Source organism: Rhinolophus ferrumequinum, chromosome 10, assembly GCF_004115265.2.
Source record: "Rhinolophus ferrumequinum isolate MPI-CBG mRhiFer1 chromosome 10, mRhiFer1_v1.p, whole genome shotgun sequence".
Lineage (NCBI taxonomy): Eukaryota > Metazoa > Chordata > Mammalia > Chiroptera > Rhinolophidae > Rhinolophus > Rhinolophus ferrumequinum.
The window spans coordinates 77,953,836-77,980,291 of NC_046293.1; the positions used below are offsets into that span (position 1 = coordinate 77,953,836).

At 33.7% G+C, this 26,456-nt stretch overlaps 1 protein-coding gene across 1 annotated transcript; it reads left to right on the forward strand.

The window, feature by feature from the left end:
- The first annotated feature begins 619 nt into the window (after positions 1–619).
- On the forward strand, positions 620–21,754 carry ALX1 (ALX homeobox 1). The gene is made up of 4 exons (XM_033118063.1): positions 620–998; positions 3,813–4,117; positions 7,133–7,261; positions 21,127–21,754. Exons 1-4 carry the CDS (start codon positions 773–775, stop codon positions 21,445–21,447), a joined length of 981 nt encoding a protein of 326 aa, XP_032973954.1. The 5' UTR covers positions 620–772; the 3' UTR covers positions 21,448–21,754.
- Positions 21,755–26,456: the final 4,702 nt, after the last annotated feature.

Below are 26,456 nucleotides of genomic sequence, written 5' to 3' on the forward strand. Positions count from 1 at the left end.
GTCAAAAGCGCTGTGAGCGCCGGGACGACCAGCTGCTCCGGCTTAGAATGAGAAGCTGCCCCGCTACCACGGCCGTCCCCGTTAATAGCTGCCAATATAGCCGGCTTCTCGGGCTTCGGATTAATGTGTATCTTCCACATAAACGATTTACGGATGAAATAAAAGCCCTTTAGAGCAATATTTCCTTTCAAGTTCCTAAAACGCCTCTAAATCTTTCTGGTAGTGAGTGCCCGGCGTGGGGGCGGGGTGGGGACAGGGGGCAGGGCGGGCGGGCCGCGGGGGCGCAGAGAGCCCTGAGTGGAGGGTTAACTGCTTTGCGATCTCACCAGGCTCTTCCGAAATGCCAGTCCTGTGTCGCAGCAACAATGTTTCTGGGTGTCGAGGCCTTGTCCCTCCTGGCATTTGTCTGAAATGGAGCTGTCTGTCTAACCTAGGCCTGGACGCGCCCAGCCCAGGGAAGTGGGGGAAGGTGGGGGTGGGGTGGGGGGCGGAGGGGTCCCGGGGTGGAGTTAGTAGCCTGCCTATTTTCATATTCATTAGAATTGGGAGGTTGCCCGAGTAGCCCAGCCGAGTTTCAAGATATAAAAGCAACATCGTGTGCCCCCTTTCCAGCCGGGACGTATTAAAGGGCTAGGAGCAGGGCAGCTCCCGGCGCTGCAGAGCTCGCTTCCCCTTCCCTCCTTTCGGCCCTCCCTCTTCCCGCCCACCCGCTCCCTCCCCCAGCTCTTTCCAGCCTCCGCGCCACGGGAGCTCCGCGACAGCTTCCAGGATTATGGAGTTTCTGAGCGAGAAGTTTGCCCTCAAGAGCCCGCCGAGTAAAAACAGTGACTTTTACATGGGCGCAGGAGGCGCGTTGGAGCACGTTATGGAGACGCTGGACAATGAGTCCTTTTACAGCAAAGCGTCGGCGGGCAAATGCGTGCAGGCCTTCGGGCCCCTGCCCCGCGCCGAGCATCACGTGCGCCTGGAGAGGACCTCGCCCTGTCAGGACAGCAGCGGTGAGTTCCCAGCCCCTGCCCGATCCGCTGCAGCCCTTCTGCAAACCCAAAGTTGCGGGGGACGGTCGGGACAGCCAGAGAGGTAGGAAGGAAGGAGAGCGGGAGAGAGAGAGCTGGAGGGCGGTGGAAGGCAGAGAAACGGTGCGCGTTTTAGAAAGCGGTGTTTTGCCGCGGACTTTGGGGGCCAAAGAAGGATTCAGCGCCGGGTTGCCTCCGCGCGGTTCTCCTTGGGCTGTCGAGTCTAGTCCCCAGCGGTCCCTGAGTTCCTCCATCCAGGACCCAGGCGTAAACTGATAGGGCGGTAAATAAAGCGTAATTGAGTCAAGACAGCGCGCTTCCTCTGCGAGCCCGCCGCGCTGCCCCGGCTGGAGGAGCTGAAATCGTTCACAGCTCGTTAGAGAACGTCACTGTCGTCACGAATAAAACTCTGGGCTCCTTTAGGTGAAAGACTCCCCCCCTCCCCAAGACGTAGCGATATTTTTCTTTGTGAAGTTGGAGGGTTGCTAGATTAGCTTGTTTGAATTTGATTTCAGCTTCATCGGGTTTGCCATACAACACACAAATTTTGGTTAGACACCCATCACTTTAAATAGCTTCGAGCAAGGGATCGCCAATATAATCACTCACTCCGGAATTTTGCATTGTCTAGTTTTCTGACTTCACATTAAAAGTCATCTCAGAAGCCTTTCGGAAAGCTTCTCAGTGAAATCTTCAACTTTGGATAGCCAAGTATCTCAAAGTCAAAATGTTATCAAAACAAACCATCTATCTTTTCTATCTTGTAACCCAATACAAACCTATTTTTTTTCAGATCGAGACAGCTAAAGCAAGTTTACAATTCCAAGAGGACTTTTCCTTATCACTGTATATGTTCCACAGTTAAGCTGTAAGGAGCGGGTTGCTTTAAAATAACAAACGAATTAAGTGTGAAATATTTACAACAAGCCTCCCACCCCCTATTTGAATGGATGTTCAAAATCTGGCCAGGCACTGGATCATAGGAGCTCATTTCTGAATACTTTGTACACAGTGTAACTTAAAAAAAAATTTCGTACATTTTACTTATTTTATTCAACGTTGCGAGTTATTTTTTACTTCCAATGGTAAACCAAAAATAAAGGCGCAAACGATAGAGAAAATCAGTTAAGTCGTTTCAGTCATTTATTTAGAAAGACAAACAATTTGTTTTTAATACAATGAAAGTTTTACTTTCTGAATATATTTCATACAACAGTATCTTTAGATTTTTGGAATTCTTAGATGTATACAAAACGTTATTTGTATGGACAGTATTAAAAAAAGATTCTGTAATGTCCTGTGTTGACTACTGGATAGGACTCAATATTTTAAATTGTCGGGAATCCAAAAGAATAAAAGAAATAGGTGATTTGTGATACTTTATCAACTTTTAAACGAACATCACACCATTAGTATGAATTTTAATAGGAAAGTATTAACTAAGATGAATGTAGGGAGCAGTCCGCTAAATTTAGGAGAGTTCCTGTCTTTCTCCTGAGATGCCCTTAGCTTCACGACTGCTTCCCCTCCCCCATCCCTAATTACCGAAGTTCCCCATTTAACTCTGTCCACCGAGACAAAACCGTATTGTTAATCACTTAGGGTTCTTCTTTATATTTAGTTTTAAATCACATCTTTTGCAGAAAATCTACTTGGCATTTAAGTTATATAGGTATTACCGTTTAGTACATTTGTATAATGATTAAAGTAGTTGTAAAAATACCTTATGAGATCATCCAAAAACATGCAAAAACGAAAAAAATGTGACAGTTCATTGGAAGATATTCTGGCTGGGTTGACTTTACTTTTTTAAAAGATGCCTCCCGTTTCATTATATGCATCCTTGCGTGTGTGTGTGTGTGTGTGTGTGTGTGTGTGGCACCATATGATACATATTTGTTTTATATCATATCACAAGCATGTAGTCAAATCTGGAGGAAATCACTGAAATTAAAATATCCCAAAACAGAATGCCAGTTGATTTTCTTTGTAATATTTTAATAGATGTTTTCATTTCTGTGCTTTACTAGATGGAAAAATAAAGCTGTCTTGTCTTAAAACATTTCATGAGTTAAGAATAAATAGGATATATTTAGAAAGTATTGCAAATGAGTTTTTAAGCTAAACAAGTCTACTGAAGTCTTCTTTTCTATAGGACACATTTTCAGAAACTACCATGAAATTCATTTTTAAATTTAGTGGGTCACTTTGGAAAAAAAATTTAAATGAAGACATAACTATACAGTTAAACTATTTGAAATATAATAGAAACAATACCATATCTTAAATCTATAGATTTTTGTGTCAAGGAGGAGGATAACTTTTGGGAAGAGTTTGGATTTTGTTTTACAGATATTATTTAAAACTGAAATATCTTGCTTGGGCCATGTAAGTAGCTTAATTTTGTCTGCTGTAGATAAATATATGACAAATTAAATTTGGTTCACTTTTCAAAAGTTATGCCCACTTGGGTTTTTTTTTTCTTTTTAAATCTAGAGCATGTTTTAATTTGACTACCTTAATTTGATTATTAATTATGTGCATAACTAGTACATTAGCCCTGTAAAGTAGAACTGTGAATTTTGGCAAATTATGAGTTCCATGTACCCTTTTTAAAATGGTTTTCAACTTGCCCAAAGTGGATTAATACTTGTATGTGATGTGTTGATCCGATTAATACTGGCCCAATAAATCATTAGCAGACACTTTCCTGATGCTCTAACTTACTTCAACTTAATTCCTTTACTGAAACGCTTCACAATCCTGAGAACTGTTGTTTCCCCCCTTCCGGTACAGTGAACTATGGGATCACTAAAGTAGAAGGACAGCCTCTTCACACCGAACTAAATAGAGCCATGGACAACTGTAACAGTCTCCGGATGTCTCCTGTGAAAGGGATGCCAGAAAAGGGAGAGATGGATGAACTTGGGGATAAGTGTGACAGCAATGTTTCCAGCAGTAAGAAGCGGAGACACCGAACCACCTTCACCAGCTTGCAGCTGGAGGAGCTGGAGAAGGTCTTTCAGAAAACCCATTACCCGGATGTATACGTCAGAGAACAGCTTGCTCTGAGGACAGAGCTCACTGAGGCCAGGGTCCAGGTATGTAACACATGAACGCCTTGGGTATGTGGATGGGGGTGGGCATAGGAGAATAGTGTTAGAATAATTCAATAGTTGCACTTTGCCACAAAGGAACTATAAATATTTGAAGATATAGAACAATGATGTATGAATGTAGTTCAACTAAGATTTCTTTTTACTTGCAAAGGATTTAACAATTCGCACAAAAACATAAATACTTGACTTGTTACATAGGCATAAAAATTAATACTTGTGAATATCTTAACATAGCTCTGATTTTAAATTTTAATTTTTAAAGGGTGAAAAACAAAATCAAAGCTATCCATTTAATAATGCATGTGTTTTACTTTTTCTGTTGTATCAGCCTTTGAGGGTTTTGTTTTTTTTAGTTTATGTACCAGGTATGGTAAGTTATTTGTAGAATGACCCATAAATCTGTAATTTTATTGAGGTTGGGGCTATAATGAAGAACAAATAAAGCAAGCTTACAAATTCCCAATTGTTATGTCTACCAAATCTATTTTCCCTTATATGATAAAAGATTATATAACTTAATTACAATTTTCTAGCCCCAGTAGTTGCCAGTAGTGCCATTCCATTTTAGTTTTTTAAATCTAGATAAGTTAACACGATTTTTGCAGAGGCAATAGGAATAATGGTCTTACTTTTAAAATCTCAATTATGTTTATGTTGTATTAAATTATCAAATTGGATGATCCAATTACTAAACATTTTAATCATTTGAAAAAGAAAAATTATGCTAAGTAAAATTACATCTCTTAGGCATATTTTATTTTTACTAGAGTTGATATTCTTAAACTATATTTTATTAGGTTCCAAATAACAGTAATTCAGCAGAATAGCATTTCCCTTTGGCATGTTTTTATTACTCTGAATAGGAAAATATTGAATTTTTGCAGTCCCTGTAAACTACTGGAATGGAGAAATGAATAAAATAGTGGAAATTTTTGTTCTGAGTGGAGTACTAGTATTTCTTCTGAAGATTAAGCCATCATAAAGCTTTTACATCATTAAAGACAACATCTGGTAGTGCAGGAATAACAAGCAGCAGGTTTTTTCTTTAATTTATGGAGGCAAATGGTTACTTTATCTTAGTTCAGGAAGTAAATATATAGGAAGTTGATGCTAACGGAGAATCTTAGAATTGTCAAGTTTGAACAGGAGCTCTGTACGTATTGTTTTTTTGTCTTGTGTTCATGTATTTAAATTACTTGTAACCGTAGAAAAATACATTTGCACAGAGTAATCAGCTGTGCACAATACATGTTTGTTTTCCTCTTAACATTTCATCAAATCTCGATTAATTTTTGTCTAAGAACATGCAGAGAGTGCCACCCTGAACCTAATTTATTCAGATTGTTCTCTTTCTTCCTTTTCAAACAACATCACAGTAGTAATTGGCATCCATTTTAAGGATATCGTCAAGGTCTTTTTCTCAGTAAAATAGATAGATGGATAGACAGATAGACAGATAGATAGATAAATAATAATAAACTTCATTACAAAATTCCCTTAGTATGCCTCCGGTGACTATCTGGGGAGAGAATAAGAAAATATATTTTATTTGGTTTTATTGTTGATGTTGTCTCGAGCCCTGGGTATAATGAATAATACACATTTGCTAGCAGTGTTCTAAGGAAACTTACTGAATAGGTAGCTCTCTTTGCCTTGTTTTAATTGCTGAAAACTCTTCAAAGAGCCATCTTAAATTTGCAGTACATTAAACTGAGATTTTAATGTTTCCATCACTGTGAGGGTAAAGATGTAATAGCTTAGAACTGAATATTAAAAAGAGTAAAAATTTCAAGGAAATTTAGATGAAAGGCTTTTTACAATTTGTATTTTTATATTTGATTTCTAGCTTCTTTCCTAAATATTGTATATTCTGAACATAGTTATGTAAAGACTAAAGAACTCTCCGAAAGTTGCTTGCATGATGTCTACTCAAAAATATCAGGTTATACATATTGAATATCATTTTCCGTATCTTCCTTTAATACATCAAAATATTAAAATGAAGATTCTGGAGAGCTATAAGTGTGCATTAGTGAATATTTAACCCACTGCAGAACAGTTGTTATGATAGATATTATTACTGTGTCATTAGAGAAATTAAAACGAGAGCTTAATGACCCTGTAGAGGCCGCACTAACTCACAGGCTTTCTTCACACTTGGTTATATCTGCTCTGTTTCTTTTATTATTCATATTAAGTGTTAGTCTTCTAAATTGAAGAAATAATTTTGAAGATTACTGAGCATTTACTCTAAGGGAATATAATTGTTACAAATGGTATAATTTATATAATAAGCACATTTGTATGTTTTAGAACCACACTTCAACTTCAGATGATTCCAGTTTTACCTTTAGTCTTTATCATGCTCAATATAATGTGAAATCTTAATATTTTCTGTTGCTAAATAAACACAATATTTCTGCTGATGCCGTATGTTTTAGATGTAATCTTTACGTTTAAATTTTTCTAAGATTAATTAAGTATTGGTGCAACCCAGAAGAGCCTTCACTTTGTGAAATGCTTTAAAGATAATTGTTTTGACAGACCCAGAGTATTAATTTGGTTATATATTGGCTAGGTTAATGTTATATGCATAACCCCAAACTAAAAAGTCATGAATATCTTCCAGATTTGTAGCATTCTCTGTCTGAGAGGAGGTTTACCTATGATAATTTGGAGACTTAAGGAGTCTTCAAGATCATATAATCTAATACCTTTTTATTTTCTGTAATTGAGAAAACAGAGGCTCAGACATGTTAAATAAATGTTTTGAAAGTATATTCACTTTTTCTATTAATTTGTATTGCCTCACGGACATACTGATTATCCTATCAGGGTAAAAGAGAAAGTAAAATTTATGGATCCTTTTCTGATAAAGAAATTCCTTTATTAATAATTTTGTTGACCTGATTTACTTTTCTGATTTGAAGTCTTTTAGCATCACTTTTGCATTATCAAATATCTCTTAACTGAAATTCTCCTTCTTTAAAAAATTAGGTTTGGTTTCAAAATCGAAGGGCCAAGTGGAGAAAAAGAGAACGTTATGGCCAAATACAACAAGCTAAAAGCCATTTTGCTGCCACCTATGATATATCAGTTTTGCCAAGGACTGACAGCTATCCACAGGTATGGTAAACTGCATAGAATGTTGATGGAGAAAAGTAGATGTGGTGTATATATTCTGAAAAGGGCTAGTATAGGCTTTATTATAGCTGATATAACAGTGAAGAATGAAAATTTTAACCTCCAGAAGACTTTTTTCATGTTCATTAGATTTTCATTTTACTAAAATATTTATTTTCTTACTGTTTTCTTTCAGAGCTATTCATTCAAAATACTTCAGGCTCTCTTGTTATATATTGCAACAACTGAAGTAGCATCATTCAATAGTATAAGTCTTTTAATTATTCTATATTTTAATTATTCAGAATTACTTCCCTGTTAGCTTTTAAAAATAAATAAAATATTGTTTGGCGTGCTATCTCTGTGGCTAATATTTTATGAATCATACCATAACCTAGTGTCAAATGTGGTATATGAAGACTTCATTCCACTTAAAAATATCTCTTTTCCTGTGTTGTCTTTTCAGCTTTGAAGTTGCTCATTGTTTCAAGGGAACCTTTAGCCCCCTGTTATTTAAAACATATATAGAATTAGTACTGGATATAATTTTTACATTTTATCATGTGAAAAAACACTTCCCTCTAAAATGGGAGCTCTCATTTCAAAGGGTACATATTTAGAAATTATTTTTTCCTTTTCAATTAAAATTAGGGAGTTTTTAATTCTTTTCCGTACTTTGTAATGCTTTTTTTGATCCTTAAGAACCTATCTTGACACCTTCACTTCTCTAGATAAATTTATTCATGTGGTCTTACATGTGAACTAGAGCCTCAGAGATCACCTCATTCAACTTCTTCATTTTAAAAGTTAGGAAATCAGACCCAGGTGAGTTAAGGAATCGCTCTGTGATCACACAAGTGGTCCCTTACCAGACAGTCTAGAAAGGGCTATTATAGCTCAGCCTTGCCACTGCACTTGGGTAGAAGACCAGCATTAGGGCTACCTTTTGAATAAATGCCATACCTGCCATAAAAAGCATCTTGTTTCTCTCACTTTAAAAAATTTATCTTCAAGTAGTTAACCTTATTTTTTCTGCTGTTTAAAAGCATATGTGTATGTGTTTGTGAGTGTGTGTGTGTGTGTATTCCTGATTACTTATCATCATAGAGCTAATGAAATTTTACTCACCAAATATTTTTCCGTGTCCTAGTTGAGTTCTAAAGACAATGTTGTGAGGATGTTTCCCTTCTAGGCTATAAGATCCATCAGAGCAGGCCCTGCAGTTTTTTTTTTGTTGTTCATACAACTGTAAGCCTTACTGTTCTAAGCAGGTTTCATATATTAATTCATTTAATCCTCACAACAACCGTATGTGGTAGGTGTTATTAATTATCCCCGTTTCTCATCAGGAAACAGGCACAGAGAGGTGAGGTATTTATTCACTTTCACTAGTGGTGAAACCTGGATTTTACCATAGGCATTCTGGCCCCCAAATGCAAGTCACCCTCACAATAGACTGCCTCTCCCAGCAAATATGTTTGAATGATTGAATGATTAATAAATTAATACCAAAGGAGAACAAGGCTTAAGTTGCATTATTCAAGTCTGCAGTTTAGTTTATGGGAGCAGAGAATGTACTCACACCCAGTGAAATAACAATAAAAAATAATGGAGATGGCATATACCTTGTGTAACTTGGAACTACTTGACCGTGATAACTTTAGAAATAATAAAGTCACAAATTATGAACTCTTTTGAGATGGACTTTAAATAGTCTGATAAGTCAGTCCCACATTACGTGACTATTACATATCTTTTTTGTACCTTATTATTTCAATCTTCATTCCTTTCCTTGTAACCCTTACTTCTGTCTATTTTCCATTTCTCTGTTCTTTGCTGTTGCTTGACTTATCTCTAACTTTCCTTTCTTCTGTATTGCATAAAACATTTAGAATAGTGCCTCGCACCAATTAACCTCTTTATGATGACTTAATGCAACATAATGTACTCTGTCTAATTGCCCCCTTTTTTAGGATTATCTCGCTATTGTGTTATTCTGCTGCACAGCTTTAGATGTTATCAACTGGTAGAAGGAGGTGAACTAGCAGCTCAAGCAGGAGAGGAAATGCTACAAATTATACATTTGATAGTCTTTTTCACTCCGACGAAGGACTGATTTACGAAGGACTGATTTAACATGTCCCCTCGTAAATCATGGGAATTTTGCACTACTTCTCCCTGTGGCTTCTCCATAATGTTGGTTATACCCCCTCATACTTTAAGTACGGGAGCACAGAGATCTTATGTTGTTAAAGTTATTTTAATAGTGCAATTTGTCAACAGTAACAAAATCAATACTGTAAAATCCACAGTACTTTTCTGTATCCGTAAGTCATTGAACGTTTGGTTGCCCAAAATTCTGAAATCAAGTGTCTCCCACAACCCACTGTAGATATTGGAGAAAGCCAGAGAAAAATTATGACAAGATCATGTTTCCACGCTTCAGCCTGAAGGAAATTTTTTAAAAAATGATGTGCCTTAAAATAAAAATTTATAATGGGAAAAATAGAAACCAAAATAGAATCCAGCAGCTCAATGCAATAAGACACTGGAATAAGTTACTGTTACTAATTACAGAAAAAAAATATTAATTACAAAAACAGTTGGAAACTAGAACATGTCGGAGGCAGGACAGAAATAAAGAATTAGCAATTTGGCAGGAAAGCAAAACCATATACAGAAATACATGAAAAAGAGATGGTTTAGCAAATGATCTCCTCAAGCCTGCTCGGTGTGGATTATAATCTTACCTCACATAAAGGTGTCTTTATAGAACATGTTTGTGCATGAATAGTAATTAATATTTTCTAAAATATTCTAAACACTTTGTTTCTACTGGTCTTCATTACACTAGAGTGACAACAGTCATAACAGTAAAAATAATAACTACCAGTTGAGGGCTTATTTTAAGCCTGGCTTTCTTCGTATAGCCATTAACTCATTGAATTTGAGCCCAGGATTTCTGAGTTGAGAAGTCCGGGATTATTTATGTAACCTTATCTCCATAATGCATCACTGAGCAATGAAATAGTTAAATTTTAACCCTAAAACATTGAATCACTTCAGAAAGCAAAAATGCTTCCATTTTTAAATTTATAAAAGAATGATATAAATGTAGAGAATTTAAAAATGTAGAGAATTTTTAGGCTTTTTTCATATATTCTTTTTGTAAAGAGTGCTCTTATACGATAGCACAATAAGAAAGTGAGGGGTATTATGTCAGTAGTAATAGACTTTAAAATAGTGTATTTTGATGTACTGGAAAATAGTATTTTTTTAAGCCATTTATATTTTCTCACGTATCAGTTGCCTTTCAGCAACACTATAATTTAGGTAAATGAAACTACTTGATGTTCTGTAATAAAGACATTTATAAAAAACTGTCTCATTGCTTGTGCCGAACCTGTGCCTCCTATCTTGAATTCCCTTCACCTCACGTAAACCGTATTTCCTCCATGAAACCTCTCTCAATCCTCCTTTAATCAATCAGCACATCACTTTCTCACTGACATTGTGGTGGCTTGTATATGTCTGCCACCCAATTTGCAATATAAAGTATTTACAAAGATGATTCAGTTCTTATCTTTGTATCACCACATTATTACACAAATTATATATGCACTGAATAGATGTGGGAAGAAACACTGATGCACTTCAATATTCATTGATGGGTGCATTATAAACCTAAAATTAATCATGTTTTAATAAAACAGCTGATTTCTGTATCTCTGCTATTAACCAGCTCTGTGGTCTTAAGCAATTAAATTTTCCTCTTTGCTCCTCAATTGATAACTCTGCTAAAAGAAATAGACTAGAAAGATTTTGCAGAGCCCTTTCACCTTCATTTTTTTCCCTAGACTTATTTGCATTTTATCTAATAAATATATCCTAGGTACTGTTTTAGGCATCATATGAATGATCCAGACAAACTCTTCTCCTTTGTGGACAGATTATGAACTAGGTGATGTTTGTACCAAATTCTGCAAACACTTTTTGATGCAGACTATACCCAGCAGACCAAAAAGACCTATATAACTTTGGCTTTGAATTGAAAAAGCGAGCAAGTATCTATCAACAGATTCTAATCTGTTTCCAACTTATTAAAACCGAAGCATTTTTTAAAAATAATTATTTTGGTGAGTAAAATATTTTGTTAAGGTAGGAAAATTTCTGGGAGATTATAACTAGACTTCATTCTTACAAGGGACCCTAATTTCATGCCTTTAGATTTGGTTTGGATTGCACGTGCATTAACTTGATCACTTACGAGCTGGGTAACTTTGGATAAGTGTTGACTTCCTTGATCTTCAGATATTTTTATTTGTAAGATGGAGGTATCGCTAGTACTAGAGTTGGTGGTATTGGTTGTATAGATGATGGTGATGACATAATGCTTTTTCTGTTGCTGAGAGGATTGAGTTGATTTCCAAACAGCTTACTGAACTCAATCCTGCGACAGGAGGAGGACCAGGTGTTAATGTATGACTGTAGGCTTCACAAAGTAGTGGGTTTGCGTCATGGCTATGCCACTGAATAGATTTTCGATCTTTGTCAAATGAATGAACCTCTATAAACATTTCTCCTCATTCATAAAATGGAGACAAAAGTTCATATGATGTTTGTGAGGATTAAACAAAATAGTTTATGCGAAGTCTTACAACATCACCTAACACATAAGGAGTGCTCAGTAAATGGTAACAGTTCTATAATAGCCATTGGTCATTATTAATTTTTTCCACCATAGAGAGGTTTCGATGTTCTCTTATGTTGTAGCATTTAAATTAATCCAATCTGTGAGTAAATTTACTATTTAGGGACCTAGGGAAAGACCAAATTCAGTTAAATATACTTCTTTAAATTAGGACAGCCAAATATAGTAACTTTATGAAACTTTGAAACTTCATTCACCAAAATTATTTCCTCACGAAGAAAATACTTTCATCAAAAATGTTTAAAAAGAGGTTGCAGTTGTTTTCTACCAAAATTTTCAGTGAGGTTTTACTTAGTATATAATGAGAAGAATAACTAAATCTATGTTTACTAAATGTACAAAGGGGCCTGTGCAGTATCTTATTTTCTGTTGTTTAATTGATGACATTATAGATTTATGCCTCTTGGAGTTTGAACATACTAAGAGTTGGGTTCAAATTATAGATAATTTATAATAATTGGGAGTAATTTAAAACAAATTAATGTTGTATAACATTTGTAGTTTAACAAATTATTCTATTTCAAACATCGTAAATTATACAATTTTTAACAGGAAATTTTCAAGTTTCTGTAAAGTAGCAATTGTGAAGATATTGTTCACCCTACCCTTCTTCTATCACCACTTTCTACTAATCTTAAAGTTTACATTTACTTAAGATAAATAAGGTATCAGGAATTTGTGTCCTTCAACAACTGTGGTTTCACAATTTAAAGGAATCTAGAGAAATATTTACCTTTAGAGAAAGTATCACAATTTTATCACTGTTATTTCTATTTTCTGCAAACATTTGAAGTAAACAACCCAATATTTTAGAAATGTTAACAATATAGCTATACTTGATGCATTGTGTAATGAATATTATTATATCTATGAAACAACCAATGAGATGGTCATATAGTGATACAGTAAAACTTCCCTTAATGATGAATGGAAGGACAAAAATGTTAACATGATTATGTCAACACATCATATTGATATTGTAAAATTTCTCACTGAAAGCACAAATACTTAAAATCCTAGAAGGAATATGATAATGATGCTGGTCTATTATTACTCAAATAAATACAGTTTTTACAATGGATAAAGTTGATTTAATTAAATGAGTAAAATATGTACAAGTTTTATATAAATATGTATAAATAATATTTCTTATATGTACATATATATGTATACATATATATTAAAAGTAAGATGTGTAGCATGAGAGATTTTGCCAATATCAATTAAGTGAAGGTGCAGCTAGACACACACAGTGACTAATTTTTATTTTGTTGAATATACAGAGATAAAGAATATCCTCTAAAAGAAGTAAAGTGCATTAATGTTTTAGATTATGAGAAAAGACTTATTTGTTGAAAACTGTAACGTTCAAATTTACTATGATTTATGGCTTTACTCAGTAATTATAACGTAGCTAATTTTTGTGTTTTTTGCTTTAAATAGGTAACCAATGTTAAAGCATTGAATTTAACTCAATTGGTCTTACATATTTTATATTTTAAAAGGAAAGAATACATTAATAGAGTAGAAAAATTAATAAGAAAAAATGTAAAAATAAATTATGAAAGAATGCCAATGTTGCTTATACATATGAAAAGTACCTTACAGGAGAATAGAGAAGAACCAGGGGGAAAATTAAGCCATCAAAGCCTGGGAAGTCTATGGGAACAGGCCTGTGGGTTATAACTTGCAGTTCACACTATTATTGTTAGTGAGTAACAGTAAGGTTAGTGAACCTTATGATACACATTAATCCAGAATTTTATGCATGCTGTATTTGTTAAACCTTATGTTTCTATGGACTTTCTTTTTTATTCTAAATCGCGGAGCATTAAGTAGACAAAAAACAAAAACAAAAAACTGCACAATCTCACAGTTGATTTAAATATCACAAAATAAAATTCCAGCTTTGTAGTTTACACAAATACAACATGAATATAATTGATTACTCAGGATTTTAAGAATATATTCAAAGTTCATGTTTGACATCAAGTGGACATCTAAGATTTAAAATATCCTGTGCAAATGAAAGTATTACATATTTGATTTATATTTTACATTATTAATTCAGAAGGAAAATGTATATATTTTCATCTTTGTTTGTTATTATTGTTAACTTAGTTTTAATAGGGTGGGTGTGTCATTAAAGATGAACCAAGCACAGAAGAATCAACAATAGCTATCATCCAGGGACTAAAATTCATGAAAAGTAATGTGACAAATGGAAAATATATGATAATCGTTGCTAGATAATAATAAATAAAATAGAAAATGCTAAGTGCTGTTATTTTATGCCCTACTGAAGTGAGTTGGTTTGGAAAGTTTTGTTTTAAAGAATATATGGCGAGATTTCCTATAAATCTTTTTAATAATTACTATAAAATTTATGAACACTTTCAACACTAAAAGAAAAGAATATCCTTAATGTTTCTTATATCTTGCACTTGGCACATATTTCAAATATTATTTGAATAATACACCATTTAAATACCCTTGCATGATGTCATTCTAAAAATTTCCAGACATTAACGTATCTTGTGAGATTTAGTGCCTTCATTTTTCTGTAAAGCAATTTTCTTCTCAAATTATTGGTCTCATGATTGGCATCTAACAGTGATTTTTTTTTTTTTTTTATGGAAAAAACACCCTTCCTTGTTCCAAATCCCTGTACATATTTGTAAGGTAGAATTTTATTTTAAAAATCAAAGTAGCAATCATTGTTTAACATGTGATGCTTTTCTGATCAATTAATCATTTTTAAACACTTCAGATTCAGAATACTATATGTTGAAAATACCAGGAGTGCCAAAAAAATGTATACACATGACTAGTGTTCATCTTTTGTTATTGGTGTATATTGAGTGTTAGAATTTTAATACCGTTTTTTCCTTTCTTCAAATGTGTTTACATTTTTTTGGCACCCTCTGTATCTACTTTTCAACTTTTGAAATGTAAATTGATTCCGAAAAAAATCTTAATATTTATATATTATCTTAACATTTTTTGGTGAAATGACACCTAATAAAATTTACCCTGATGAAATGCACCCTTATTTCTATCTCAGGTAGTACCTAAACATGCTCGGATTGATCTTTTTACTGTGTAATTATTCAAGTTAGGACTTTTTTTTTTTTTTGGTTAGACAAAGTCTCAGTGTGTTACTCACTGGTAGCAAATTCACTATTTAGAAAAACACTTACACTGTTTCTGCCTGTTAGCAACCTACTGATCAGTTACTAGAAAAGTTAATGGGACCTTAAAGTTAGTCAACAGCAAAAAACACCCGCAAGTTACTGAGCATATGATTCTTATTAATACTTTGTCACCCTAAATTTTAAAGGAAGGGATAGGCTAGTAGAGAATGTAATGGTCTCTTAAAAAAATTGAACTACTTTTGTAAAAAGTGATAAAAAGAAAAATAAGTGATGTTTACATTTTTTAAAGAGACCATCTAAAAAAATATGGCAAATTAAATTATATAGTGATAATGTGATAATAAATCTATATAGTAAGTATTGAATAATATAGAGTAGTTAATAAATATAAACATTCTGTTAAAAAGGAAAAACCAAAATCAACTTTTTAATGCAAATAAGTTATTGCTATAATATTATCACAAATATCTCCTTGTTAACCCCTTATTTCTGTCTTTTTAAATCAGCCTTTATCAATGATGCATGTGGATCTGGGATGTGAGGGTAGTGAGAGTGTAGTAGAATCACGTGCGTGTGTATGAATGCATACGGGTGATTGTGGCAGGTAGGAGTAGTTATATACTGAGAGAGGAGGAGGAGGGTTTAATAAAATTATTTTAGTAGAAAAATATTATTTAGTTGGTTTTAGAGATAAAATTAAGGAATGGCTATTACTCATACGAGTATATTTTCATGTTGTTCAGTATTCTGTTAAATCCAGATTACATTCCATGGTGAGTATCTTCTATATAACACTAACATTAATATATAATACTATCGTGGAACTATTTTATGTTTTTTTACACATTATGCTACTTTACAACTAAGGAAAAGACTAACAAACTTACATTTATTTTTCAAAGTTTTCGAAAAAGTCTTAAAAACTACTCACTACAATAAAATCAGCAAATATATTTGAAATATACATCAGGTTTAGTATACTAAACATTTCTTTCTATTTTTGGTTATATAAGGAATGTATCTATATCAAGTTTCTAGGTAAAGGTAATTTCTTATCCATGATTTACTATATTACTTCAATTCATGACAAATATATTGGCAAAGTGAAGAACTGTTATATTAATTTGTGTATTTTACACACACACACACACACCACACACATCCCTTAACTCACTCCTTCCTATTTTTAGCTTTTAATTTCTTAGAAGAAAAATGATTGTAAAATGAATGAATTTGATTTCTGTTTGGAAAGAATGAGACAAAAAAGCCAACTTTCCTCAAAAACTCAAAGACATGGAATAATTAAGTGTTGGCTTTTTATTTGATTAGAAAAAATAGTAAGGGGCAAATGTTCAAAGTGGAGTGCAGTAAGTCAGCTGAACTTCCATTCATGATAATGGAAGGCATTTGGCCAAGTTCCCTGGACCATGCTTTGAACATAACCCTAGAACATTTTTAAATGTTGTGAAGCACACTAAAATATGGAGTGTTTTTAGATTCACCACTCCTTTTAAACACAACAAAGAAGAAAACGTGTAAAGGCAGGCAGTCTCTTTTTTCTTTCTTTCTTTCTTTGTTTTTAAGCACACATGAAAGAAAGATCTGGGCATTATTTAATAATGTTGTTCCTGATTGTAAAGCCCTTGACTGTTATACAGTTAGAGGCCTACAATAAACACCCCAAAATTATTTGGTGCTGGACACTGCCATTGTAGGTGTCTGTGAAATAATCCAAAAAAAAAAAAAAAGTAGTGATCCTATAGGAAAAAATATGCATTCTTTTATTTCAAAATTTAACAGCCATAGAGCTTTTAATGAGTCAGAGAACGAGATTTTTGTATGGTTTCTCTGATATATATATATATATAAATACACACACACATACACACATATATACATGTATATATATGTGTGTATATATATATACACATATATACATATATATATATATATACACATATAAACAATTTTAGACAGTATGACTTGTAGACCTAGCACATGGTTTTAAAGTGGCCACTTAACATAAGAATAGAATTGGTGGGGGATGAGGGTGTCATATCATGAGCCCACTTTGACAACAGTGACTTTGTTCAATCAAACATTGCCTTCACTTATTAGCATATATAGATGATCCAGAACAAAGATGATACTGCCAGGTTTTCCCTACAGTGATCACAGGACATCTAGACTAGGACATTGTGTTTTCGGTGCAGGAATGTTGATAAGGGTCAAAGGTGTTGATGCCCTCCAGCATACCTGAAGGATGTGACTGCCTTGAGCAGTCTGGAAACCATGCATATGGGGAATGCTTAAAGAAGAGAGACTTACAATTGTGGAACAATTGCCTGTGCTATTTGAAGATTTTCGTGTGTGAGGAGTATAGTACTTACTCTGTATCATTTTAAGGAAAAGAAATAAAAGTGGTAGAGGAAGATAACAGCTCACTTTTTTTCACAGAACCCTCCAAAAGAGAATGGAAGTTTTTAAGCAAGTGAGCTTCTAGTCAGAGGAAGTAAACATAATTGAAAGTGTACAAGAGGTTTTTGCATGTGGAAGGAAGTTGGATTTCGGTAATATTCCTAATCCCAGGCGATTTTTCAGAAGTGAAAGTGTGTGTTAGATCACTGCCATTATTTTAATATAGATCACCTGAACCACACCCTATTCTTAATGAGTCAAAAAAGAAGATGCGTCTCTGATGGAGAATAACTATTTAACAACAACGACGACAAAAACAAACTACTGAGGGAGATATAGTCAGCTGGTCTAAGTATATAATTTTCAAGATTTCTGTTAAAATTATATAATATGGCAATTCTAGAGTTCAAATCATGAAATAAAATTTAGGTATTCAGCATAAATTTTCCATAAAACTTTGCTTACATAAAAATGGATCAGTCCAAATTTCATATTCTCACAGATTTTTCAATCACCTAATAAATTTGTAAGAAGAGCTTATTTTGTATTATGTTAGGCCTGAGGATGAGGAAACAGTTTGAGCAATTATTGGGGATTTTGCTTTCAGAGTAGATACTATGAAACTGCACAAAGTCACAGTAATGAATAAGTAAATAAGCGATTTCAACTCATAAGACTAATTTTTACATTATTGTAGCATTTCTTTAGATTCCTGGGTTCAGATTTGACCTCCACCACTGGAGTATTGTAATCTTGGGTGAGGTTCTTAAGCTCTTTGTTGCATAGTTCTTGTATAAAATAGGGATAGTAAATGTAAATATACACACCTTTTAGTGTATTAAATTATGATAAGTCTTCATAATGCATTTAGTGTAATGCCTGAACCCTGGTAATTTATTGATAACCATTAGCTATCATGAGTCTCATTTCGATCGTCATCAGCAGATGTTTAAACATCCAGAGGGAATGCTTCAGAGAAAGCAAAACCTCAGTTCACTGGGGATGTTATCTTTTATGGTTTGTATCTAACTTTTGATAGAGAAAATAGCTAGATCTCTAAAGTCAAATGAAGACATTCCAGAAATTTAAAAACAAAAGAAAGATATGGGGGAGGTGAGGAGAGAGAGAGATCATGGAAACAGGACATATCAGTAATGTGCAAGAGTATTGCTTCCCATTAGCTCTGTGGGTATGTTCTCAAGCCTTCCTAAAATATTGCTGTAGTAACTTGTTTTACCAATCTGTTCTATTCAGAAAACATTTCGATATGTTAGAAATAATTTCACCAAAAGTAACATATTTAACTTGCTTGATCAAGTCAGATGAGAAGTATTGATCAAAATGAAATATTTGCCCATGTTGTAGAAACTGGAGAATTTCTTTTCAACTTATAAGTAGGTTCATGTTAATTCTTTTAGGAAGAAAATACTTTCTCAATTTATAGGCATAGATTACCTTCTTTGCCTTTACCATCCTTATTTGCCTTTTTTTCCCCCCATCAAACTGGTAAATCTATTTCTATGCATTTGGAATGTGACTAGATTATTTTAATATTAAATTCTAGCAACACTATATATAACTTGAGGAATCCTTTAATAAACATATAAGGTAAATAATCTTCCTCTACCACTGTTTGCCTTTCTTTCTTTTCTTCAAAATAAACAAGCAAGTTCATTTTCATTTCCTGAAAGCCCTTTTGTCAGACATGTGACTGTGTTTTTTTCACTGTAGCACAATGTTTGATTGAGTGTCAGAGGAAAATCACCCAGATCAAATTAGAAGAGCTAGTTTGACAGAGTAATGACATTAACAGCCCCTCTTGTTGGTTTGCTATACATAACTCAGCAATCACTAACACCAATCATTATATTTTGCCTAAAGTGGGATACGTATTGTAGAATGAGCCAAAATTAAAACACAGCTCAAGATGATTTAAGGATTAATAAAATATGCAAGCCATTATGTATCTGTAGATATAGCTCACAAACTTAACATATTTAAAGCAGCTTAAAAAATATTCATATGAAGAGTTATCTCTAAAACTACTAAAAGGAGCATCTTGCCAAACATTGAAGCCCCACACAAGAGATGAAATTAGTTTTTCAGATTTCTCTTATGTATTGAAACTGGGTGAGTCATCTTTTCTTGAGTTACAGAGTAACAGACATCTCTCCAGTGTGATCTAGAATATTAACATATTTTCTGCTTTTAATTGAAAATAAGTTTGTCTTAAAAGATACAGTTTAAGTTTCTGTGTTGTAAGACTACACCAGAGGCTGTATTTAGTAGACTGGAATCTTTGTGTAAAAGTAAATATAAGAAAACGTTACTTGGGTAAGTGTGGAAATAATTGATGATTCCATTCTAATTATCATGGTTTTAAAAAAGAAAGCTAGGTGTGATAAATATGTGTATTGCTGCTGTGTTCTAGTTCAAATCTATAATAATATGACAAAAGGCATATGATTTTTAAATTTCATCATCTAAGGCTGCATCTCTGCCATGCTATACCATGGAACATTTCCCTTTTTCTCCCAGCTCCTGCCTTTTGTCATGATTTTGTCTCTGTTTCTCAATAATGCATGTAATCGTTGTGCTTTTTTCCTTGTTTAAATAATCTGGTCTAAGATACTTTCTATTTAAAATTCATATTATACACATTCTATTTAGTGTTACTTTTACATATTAGTAACGTTAGAGAAATTTGTGCTTGTTGGTAATATTACACTGTTTCTGGTAGAGATTTAATAATATGAAATGTTGTGAATTCCTTGGGCACAAATGATAACCCAGTTTTCAATCGTATATGTTTTAAAGTACTGTAATTATGCTCATTATATTTTTGCTAATACTTGAATATTTTTCTCAGTTGTGCTTCCATTATTTGATAATGGTCATGTTTTAGAATTTTAAATTTGTTTTACATGTCATGCTTCTGTTGCAACCTCACTATATCATATATAAATTATAGAATAAATTTTAAAAATATGTACATCTCATAATATGCACAGAACCATGTATTCAAGACTATAGGAAATAAACATCAATGAAAGGGTAAACAGTTTTCAAAATGGTTTCGATCAAAAATATCTAGAGCAAACATCTTAATGTCAGCAGTGGTTTCCAATAAAAACTGCCACACCGAGTACAGCTATAGATCTTTTAAAAATGCAATTGTGTCATTTGTTTAGAAATATGAAAACTACATTTAAATTTAAAACCATATCTTAAACCGCTTTTCTAAGCACATGAATTGGTCATGATTCATGACTGAATCTTCAGATTTCGTTTTGAAAATTATGACTATAAAAAGAATACTCAAGAGATTGACGTATTTTGAGAGTACTTTTTGTGGTTATGTATGTGGGTTTTTGGTGATCTATTACAGTAAAGCAAACTGGAAGAAACCTTCAAATAATTATTTTTTCAGTAATCACTTTCTGTACTCCGAATGTAATTACAGACCACCAAATAGAAGCAAAACAATGAATAATTAACAAAATTCAGTAAATACAGTTTAACAAAAGTAAGGGAACAAAAGTGAGAACATGTAAATGTAATATGTGTTGTTTTATATATTCCAGATTCAGAACAATTTGTGGGCAGGAAATGCAAGTGGTGGTTCTGTGGTTACTTCATGCATGTTACCACGTGACACTTCCTCCTGTATGACACCTTATTCTCACTCGCCTCGGACAGATTCCAGTTACACAGGGTTTTCAAACCACCAGAACCAGTTCAGCCACGTGCCCCTCAACAATTTTTTCACTGACTCTCTTCTTACTGGGGCTACCAATGGACATGCGTTTGAAACAAAGCCAGAGTTTGAAAGGAGGTCTTCCAGTATCGCAGTCCTTCGAATGAAAGCCAAGGAGCACACTGCCAATATTTCATGGGCCATGTAACATACAGTACTCCTATTTTTCTTTTAATGGAAAAGTAAAACATTCTTATTTCTCATATTTAAAGGATACCACAATAAGCTGCTGTGTGTGGAATTGCTAACGGTCAAGATATACAGTGAGACCAGCTTAAATGAATAGTTGTTATTATTTAACATTAAAATCTAAGAATGAACCTCTGAAGACTAAATAGGTTTACCATGCACCAGTCTCCACGAATTCTGTTTTAGTAGTAACGTTTTTTTTTTTATTGTGTGAGTTGATGAAATATGAACATGCAACTTCTTAAAGAATAAATGTATTAAACAAATTCCTCTGTTATAGATTGATTTGTGTTAGTTCTGTGTAACAAGAAATCCCTTGTAAAATAATACCTGATAAAGGAAGAAATGCACTGGGGAAAATGTCAAGATACCAAAGCTGTCAGGTAAATGTCGAAGCAGGGTGTTTCAGGGAGTTAACTGCCATTTCTCCCTCTCTAGCTCCCAGACACAATGGGCATGTTCCCTGTTGCAAAGAATTTATCTTCAGGTCTCAAAGTTTCTTTTGTTTGTTTGTTTGTTTTTTGTTTGTTTGTTTGTTTTTTCTTACCCCTAGATGTTTTAGTGAATTCCACTCCATGAAAAAAGAACTCTTCTTAAATGATCAGAATTTGCATGAAATATTTGAGCATAGTTTCCTGAAACCATGTGTCTAAAGGTGATAACTGAAATATTCTGGTGTGATTTAAATTATAGTCATGAGAACCATTTTTATAAATGCCATCTTTTTAAATGAAAAAACCAGCATAAACTTCATGACTTAGTTATCAACACACAAGGGAAAAAAAAAAGAAAGTTAAAAAAGCTTCTGTTGCTTTTAAATTAAAATTTTGTTGATTAAAATGTACACACAAACATCTAATAAATGCAATAAATGATATAAGGAGCAATGAATCGAAATTTATATTTATTTCATGTGCAAGGGCACATGTGTGTGTTTGTTTTCTGACATATAATCTGTAAGCATTTTTTGCTACTGTGGTTTTGCATAGGGAATTAAAATGTCAAAAGTCTCTCTAAAATTTCTGGTGGAAAGAAGAGAAGAAAAATACATTGCATCTGGAAAATTGCTAACCCCTTTGATTTACTTCTCCTCCCTTTCCCCTGTCACATTCCAAGCTTTTTCAGATGAGTGAAATGTCAACCTCCTTGAAAGACTCTTAAGTTCATAAAGGCAGAGTAAATTAATTGAAATGAAGATGACTTCCATGGCTTGGATCAGAGCAAGATCTGCTCTTTGTACTCTCTTAGAATCTTCCTTGTGGTCCCGCAGCCTTTAGGGATATGCTTCGAAGCCCTGAAGGCTAAAGGACAAGAACAAATGAATTTTAAAAATAAATTTCAGAAAAAAGTACTTAAATCCAGTAAGTATCTCTTCCTAGTAAGAAAATATTTACAGCAGTTAGACATCTTTTGTAATAAAATTTTAAATCAAACAAATGATGGAGATGAGCGATGTCCTAAACACACATTCCTTGACTTCATAATAACTCTGTTCTTTATTACTTTTGTGTTCTCTTTTTAGTTTTGTTCCCAAGACAAACTTGCTCAACTTTGGCCCTGAGAATTATGCTTACACGCAGGAGCTTTTGTTAAAGGATTGTTTAGGCAGCTGTTAAATATCCTTCATGTTTTAGAAGAGAATGACTCCTTTTCATGTATTCGTATATGTGGTTAATAGGAATTCTTGAACTAAAACAGAGCTAAAATATAACGTTTTTAAAAACTTCCCCAAATTAGTAGTACTCATGTTCATTTTCTTCTGCTTTCATAATTGAAAGTTTAGCGTCCCTTGCGTAATACCTTAGATTTTTTTTAAATGAGAGACAAAACTCAAAGAGTCATGATTGAATTTCACTTCATTCTTTAGTTTTCCTATTCTAAGTTTTTCCTCTCATTATAGTCTAATAATTAGCTGGATCTTTTGTAACACAATGTATTTTTCAATTTAAATAACATCTTTTTAATTAAGGTTCTATATCCTCAATGTATAAACTTAATCAGCACATTTTAAAAATATTTCTACTAAAATATGGCTAACATACAATATTATATTAGTTTCAGGTGTACGTAATAGTTATGATGATCACTTCTCAGCACATTTTTTAAACACCTACAATATGTGAAGTACCATTTATGATAATTATATGAATGGTGGAACCATGATGGGTTCACAGTCTCCCTGGACATACCGATGAATAAAGTTTGCACCCTTTCATCATGCCTCACATTTTATGATGGCAATAAGAACTGCATGAATTTTTTTTGTTAACATTCCCACCTTTCTTTTTTATTGGCTATAAATTTCATTCAATATTTAAGTTCCTAAAATACAATAAAATGAACTTTTGATGTAATAGGATAAGATAAAGCTAAAACAAAATGCATAAAATGCACTTCGTGGATTTTCACTTGATTTTTCTCAACTTTGGTTCAAACAAACTTCCATGTACTAGACTTCATATCACTCACCAAAATGTTAAACTTATATATTTAGAGACAGAAAAACTAAGGAGTGTTTTGCTTACTTTTATTTGGGATCATCACTGACAGTATTGATAATTGGGAGTTTTGGTCCATTAAGTAGCTCATCCACTTGGACATTTGTTCCCATGAGAGTCACATCCCCTGTATGCTCCTTCCACACATTTGTCCTGCACAAATGGTTTAAGAGGTGATTCTTGCACTCTCCTGAGCAATGTGGTTAAGGTTTGGACCTCAGAATAAGAGATGCATTTAATGGAGAATTAGGTACGGTTTGCAGTTTCTTTCATAAACAGGAAATTTCAGAAAATGGTTTGTGGGTTTCTGAAGATACATCATTAATTTCTTATGAATATTAATTAGTGATTATTTTCTTCTTACATAACTTTTTATGTAAGCAAAAAAAGAAAGCTACTGGAATCTGTCCCCTCAGTCCTGACAAAGTATCTCAAAAGAATAACAGAGTTACTTAACCTATATAGCCTTGAAGAAACTCACGAAATTGTGTGTATAAATTATGGGAGTGTATTAGTTTCATGTTTCAGTTGGCTGTTGACATTTCTTTTTTACCTCAAAGGATGGGAGAAGGGGCAGACCAATGCATTTAATACGTTCTTACAAAATGATACATTGTTTCCTTTTAGTATCTTTACTTTCTCCTCACAAACACTGGGAGCTTATTTGACTTTCATAGTATAATTCCTACATCACCGCCCTATGTTTTCTATAGTGCTGTTTTATACATAATGCTGTAGTTTTATTTATCAGCAACTAAACACTGTTTTGGTTAAAGAAGGTGAAAAGGTCAACTACAATGTTTGCATAAACTGTTGGAAAATTTAAAATAAATTTCTAAACTTCCCAGTGACCCTGACTTTTGTCTTTCAACATTTAATTCAAACTGTATTGTAAATGATGAGTGTTAGATACATATTTTTGAGTGTTCTTTTTTAAAAGATGTTTATTAAAAATACAGTTAGCATACAATATTACATTAGTTTCAAGTGTACACAATAGATTATAATTCCAACATTTATATAGCTAAAGAAGTGATCACCATGATAAGTTTAGCAACTATCTGACACCGTACTATGGTACAATATTATTGACTACAGTCCTTGTCCTGTACCTTACATCCCCATGACTGACTTGTTTTATACCTGAAAATTTGGACCACTTGTTGCCCTTCATCTTCCCCCAACTTTTTCATTTTTCAGTTACAGTTGACATTCAGTATTATTTTATATTAATTTCAGGTGTACGTTGGTTAGATGTTTATATAATTTAAGAAGCAGTCCATTCCCTGACTAGTGTATTACTCATCTGACATTATACATAGTTATTTCCCTATTATTGACTATATTCCCTTTGCTTTACTTTATATCCCCATTACTATTTTGTAACTACTAATTTGTACTTCTTAATCCCTTCACTTTTTTCACCTTGTCCCCCAACTCCTCTCATCTATCAACCTGATAAATCTAGGACTGTCTGATACCATATGTAGTTATTACACTGTTATTGACTATAATCCTTATGTTATGCCCTATATCCCCATTGACTACTTTGTAATGACCCATTTGTACTTAATCCCTTCCCCTTTTCACCCACTCCCTCAACCCCCTTTCCCATCTGGCAACCATCAAAATGTTCTCTGTATCTATGAGTGTGTTTCTGTTTTGTTTGTTTATTTTGTTCTCTAGATTCCACATGTAAGCGAAATTACATTGCATCTGTCTTTTACTGCCTGATGTGCTTCACTCAGCACAACACCCTCCAGGTCCATCCATGCTGCTCCAGATGGCGAGAACCCGTTCCCTTCCATGGCAGAGCAATATTCCATTGTATACATGTACCACCTCTTTATCTATTCTACCGTCCATGAACACTCAGGATGCTGCCATATCTTTGCTATTGCAAACAATGTTGCAATTAACATATGAATGCACACATCCCCTTGAAGTAGAGTTTGGGTTTGTTTGGGTAAATATCAGGAAGTGGGATTACTGAGTCCTTCTTTGTTTCTTGTTATAGTCTTTGTTTTAAAGTTTATTTTGTCTGGTATTAGTATTGCTACTTCAGCTTTTTTGTTTGCTTGTTTGTTTCCATTTTCATGCAATAACTTTTCCGTCCCTTTACTTTCAGTCTGTGTGTCTTTCAGTCTGAAGTGAGTTTCTTGCAGACAGCATATGTAAAGGTTTTGTTTTCTTATCCATTCAGCCACTCTATGTTTTTATTGGAGCATTTAATCCACTTACGTTAAAAGCAATTGTTGATAGATATGTAGTTAATGCCATTTTATTATTCATATTTTTTATCTTTCCCTTCCCACCCTCCACACACACATACATTTTGAAGTCTTTCTAACATTCCTTGTAGTACTGGTTTGGGAGTGATGAATTCCTTTAGGTTTTTCTTGTCTGGGAAGTTCTTTATTTGTCCTTTGATTTTAAATGATAGCCTTGCTGAATACCCTTGGTTGTAGGT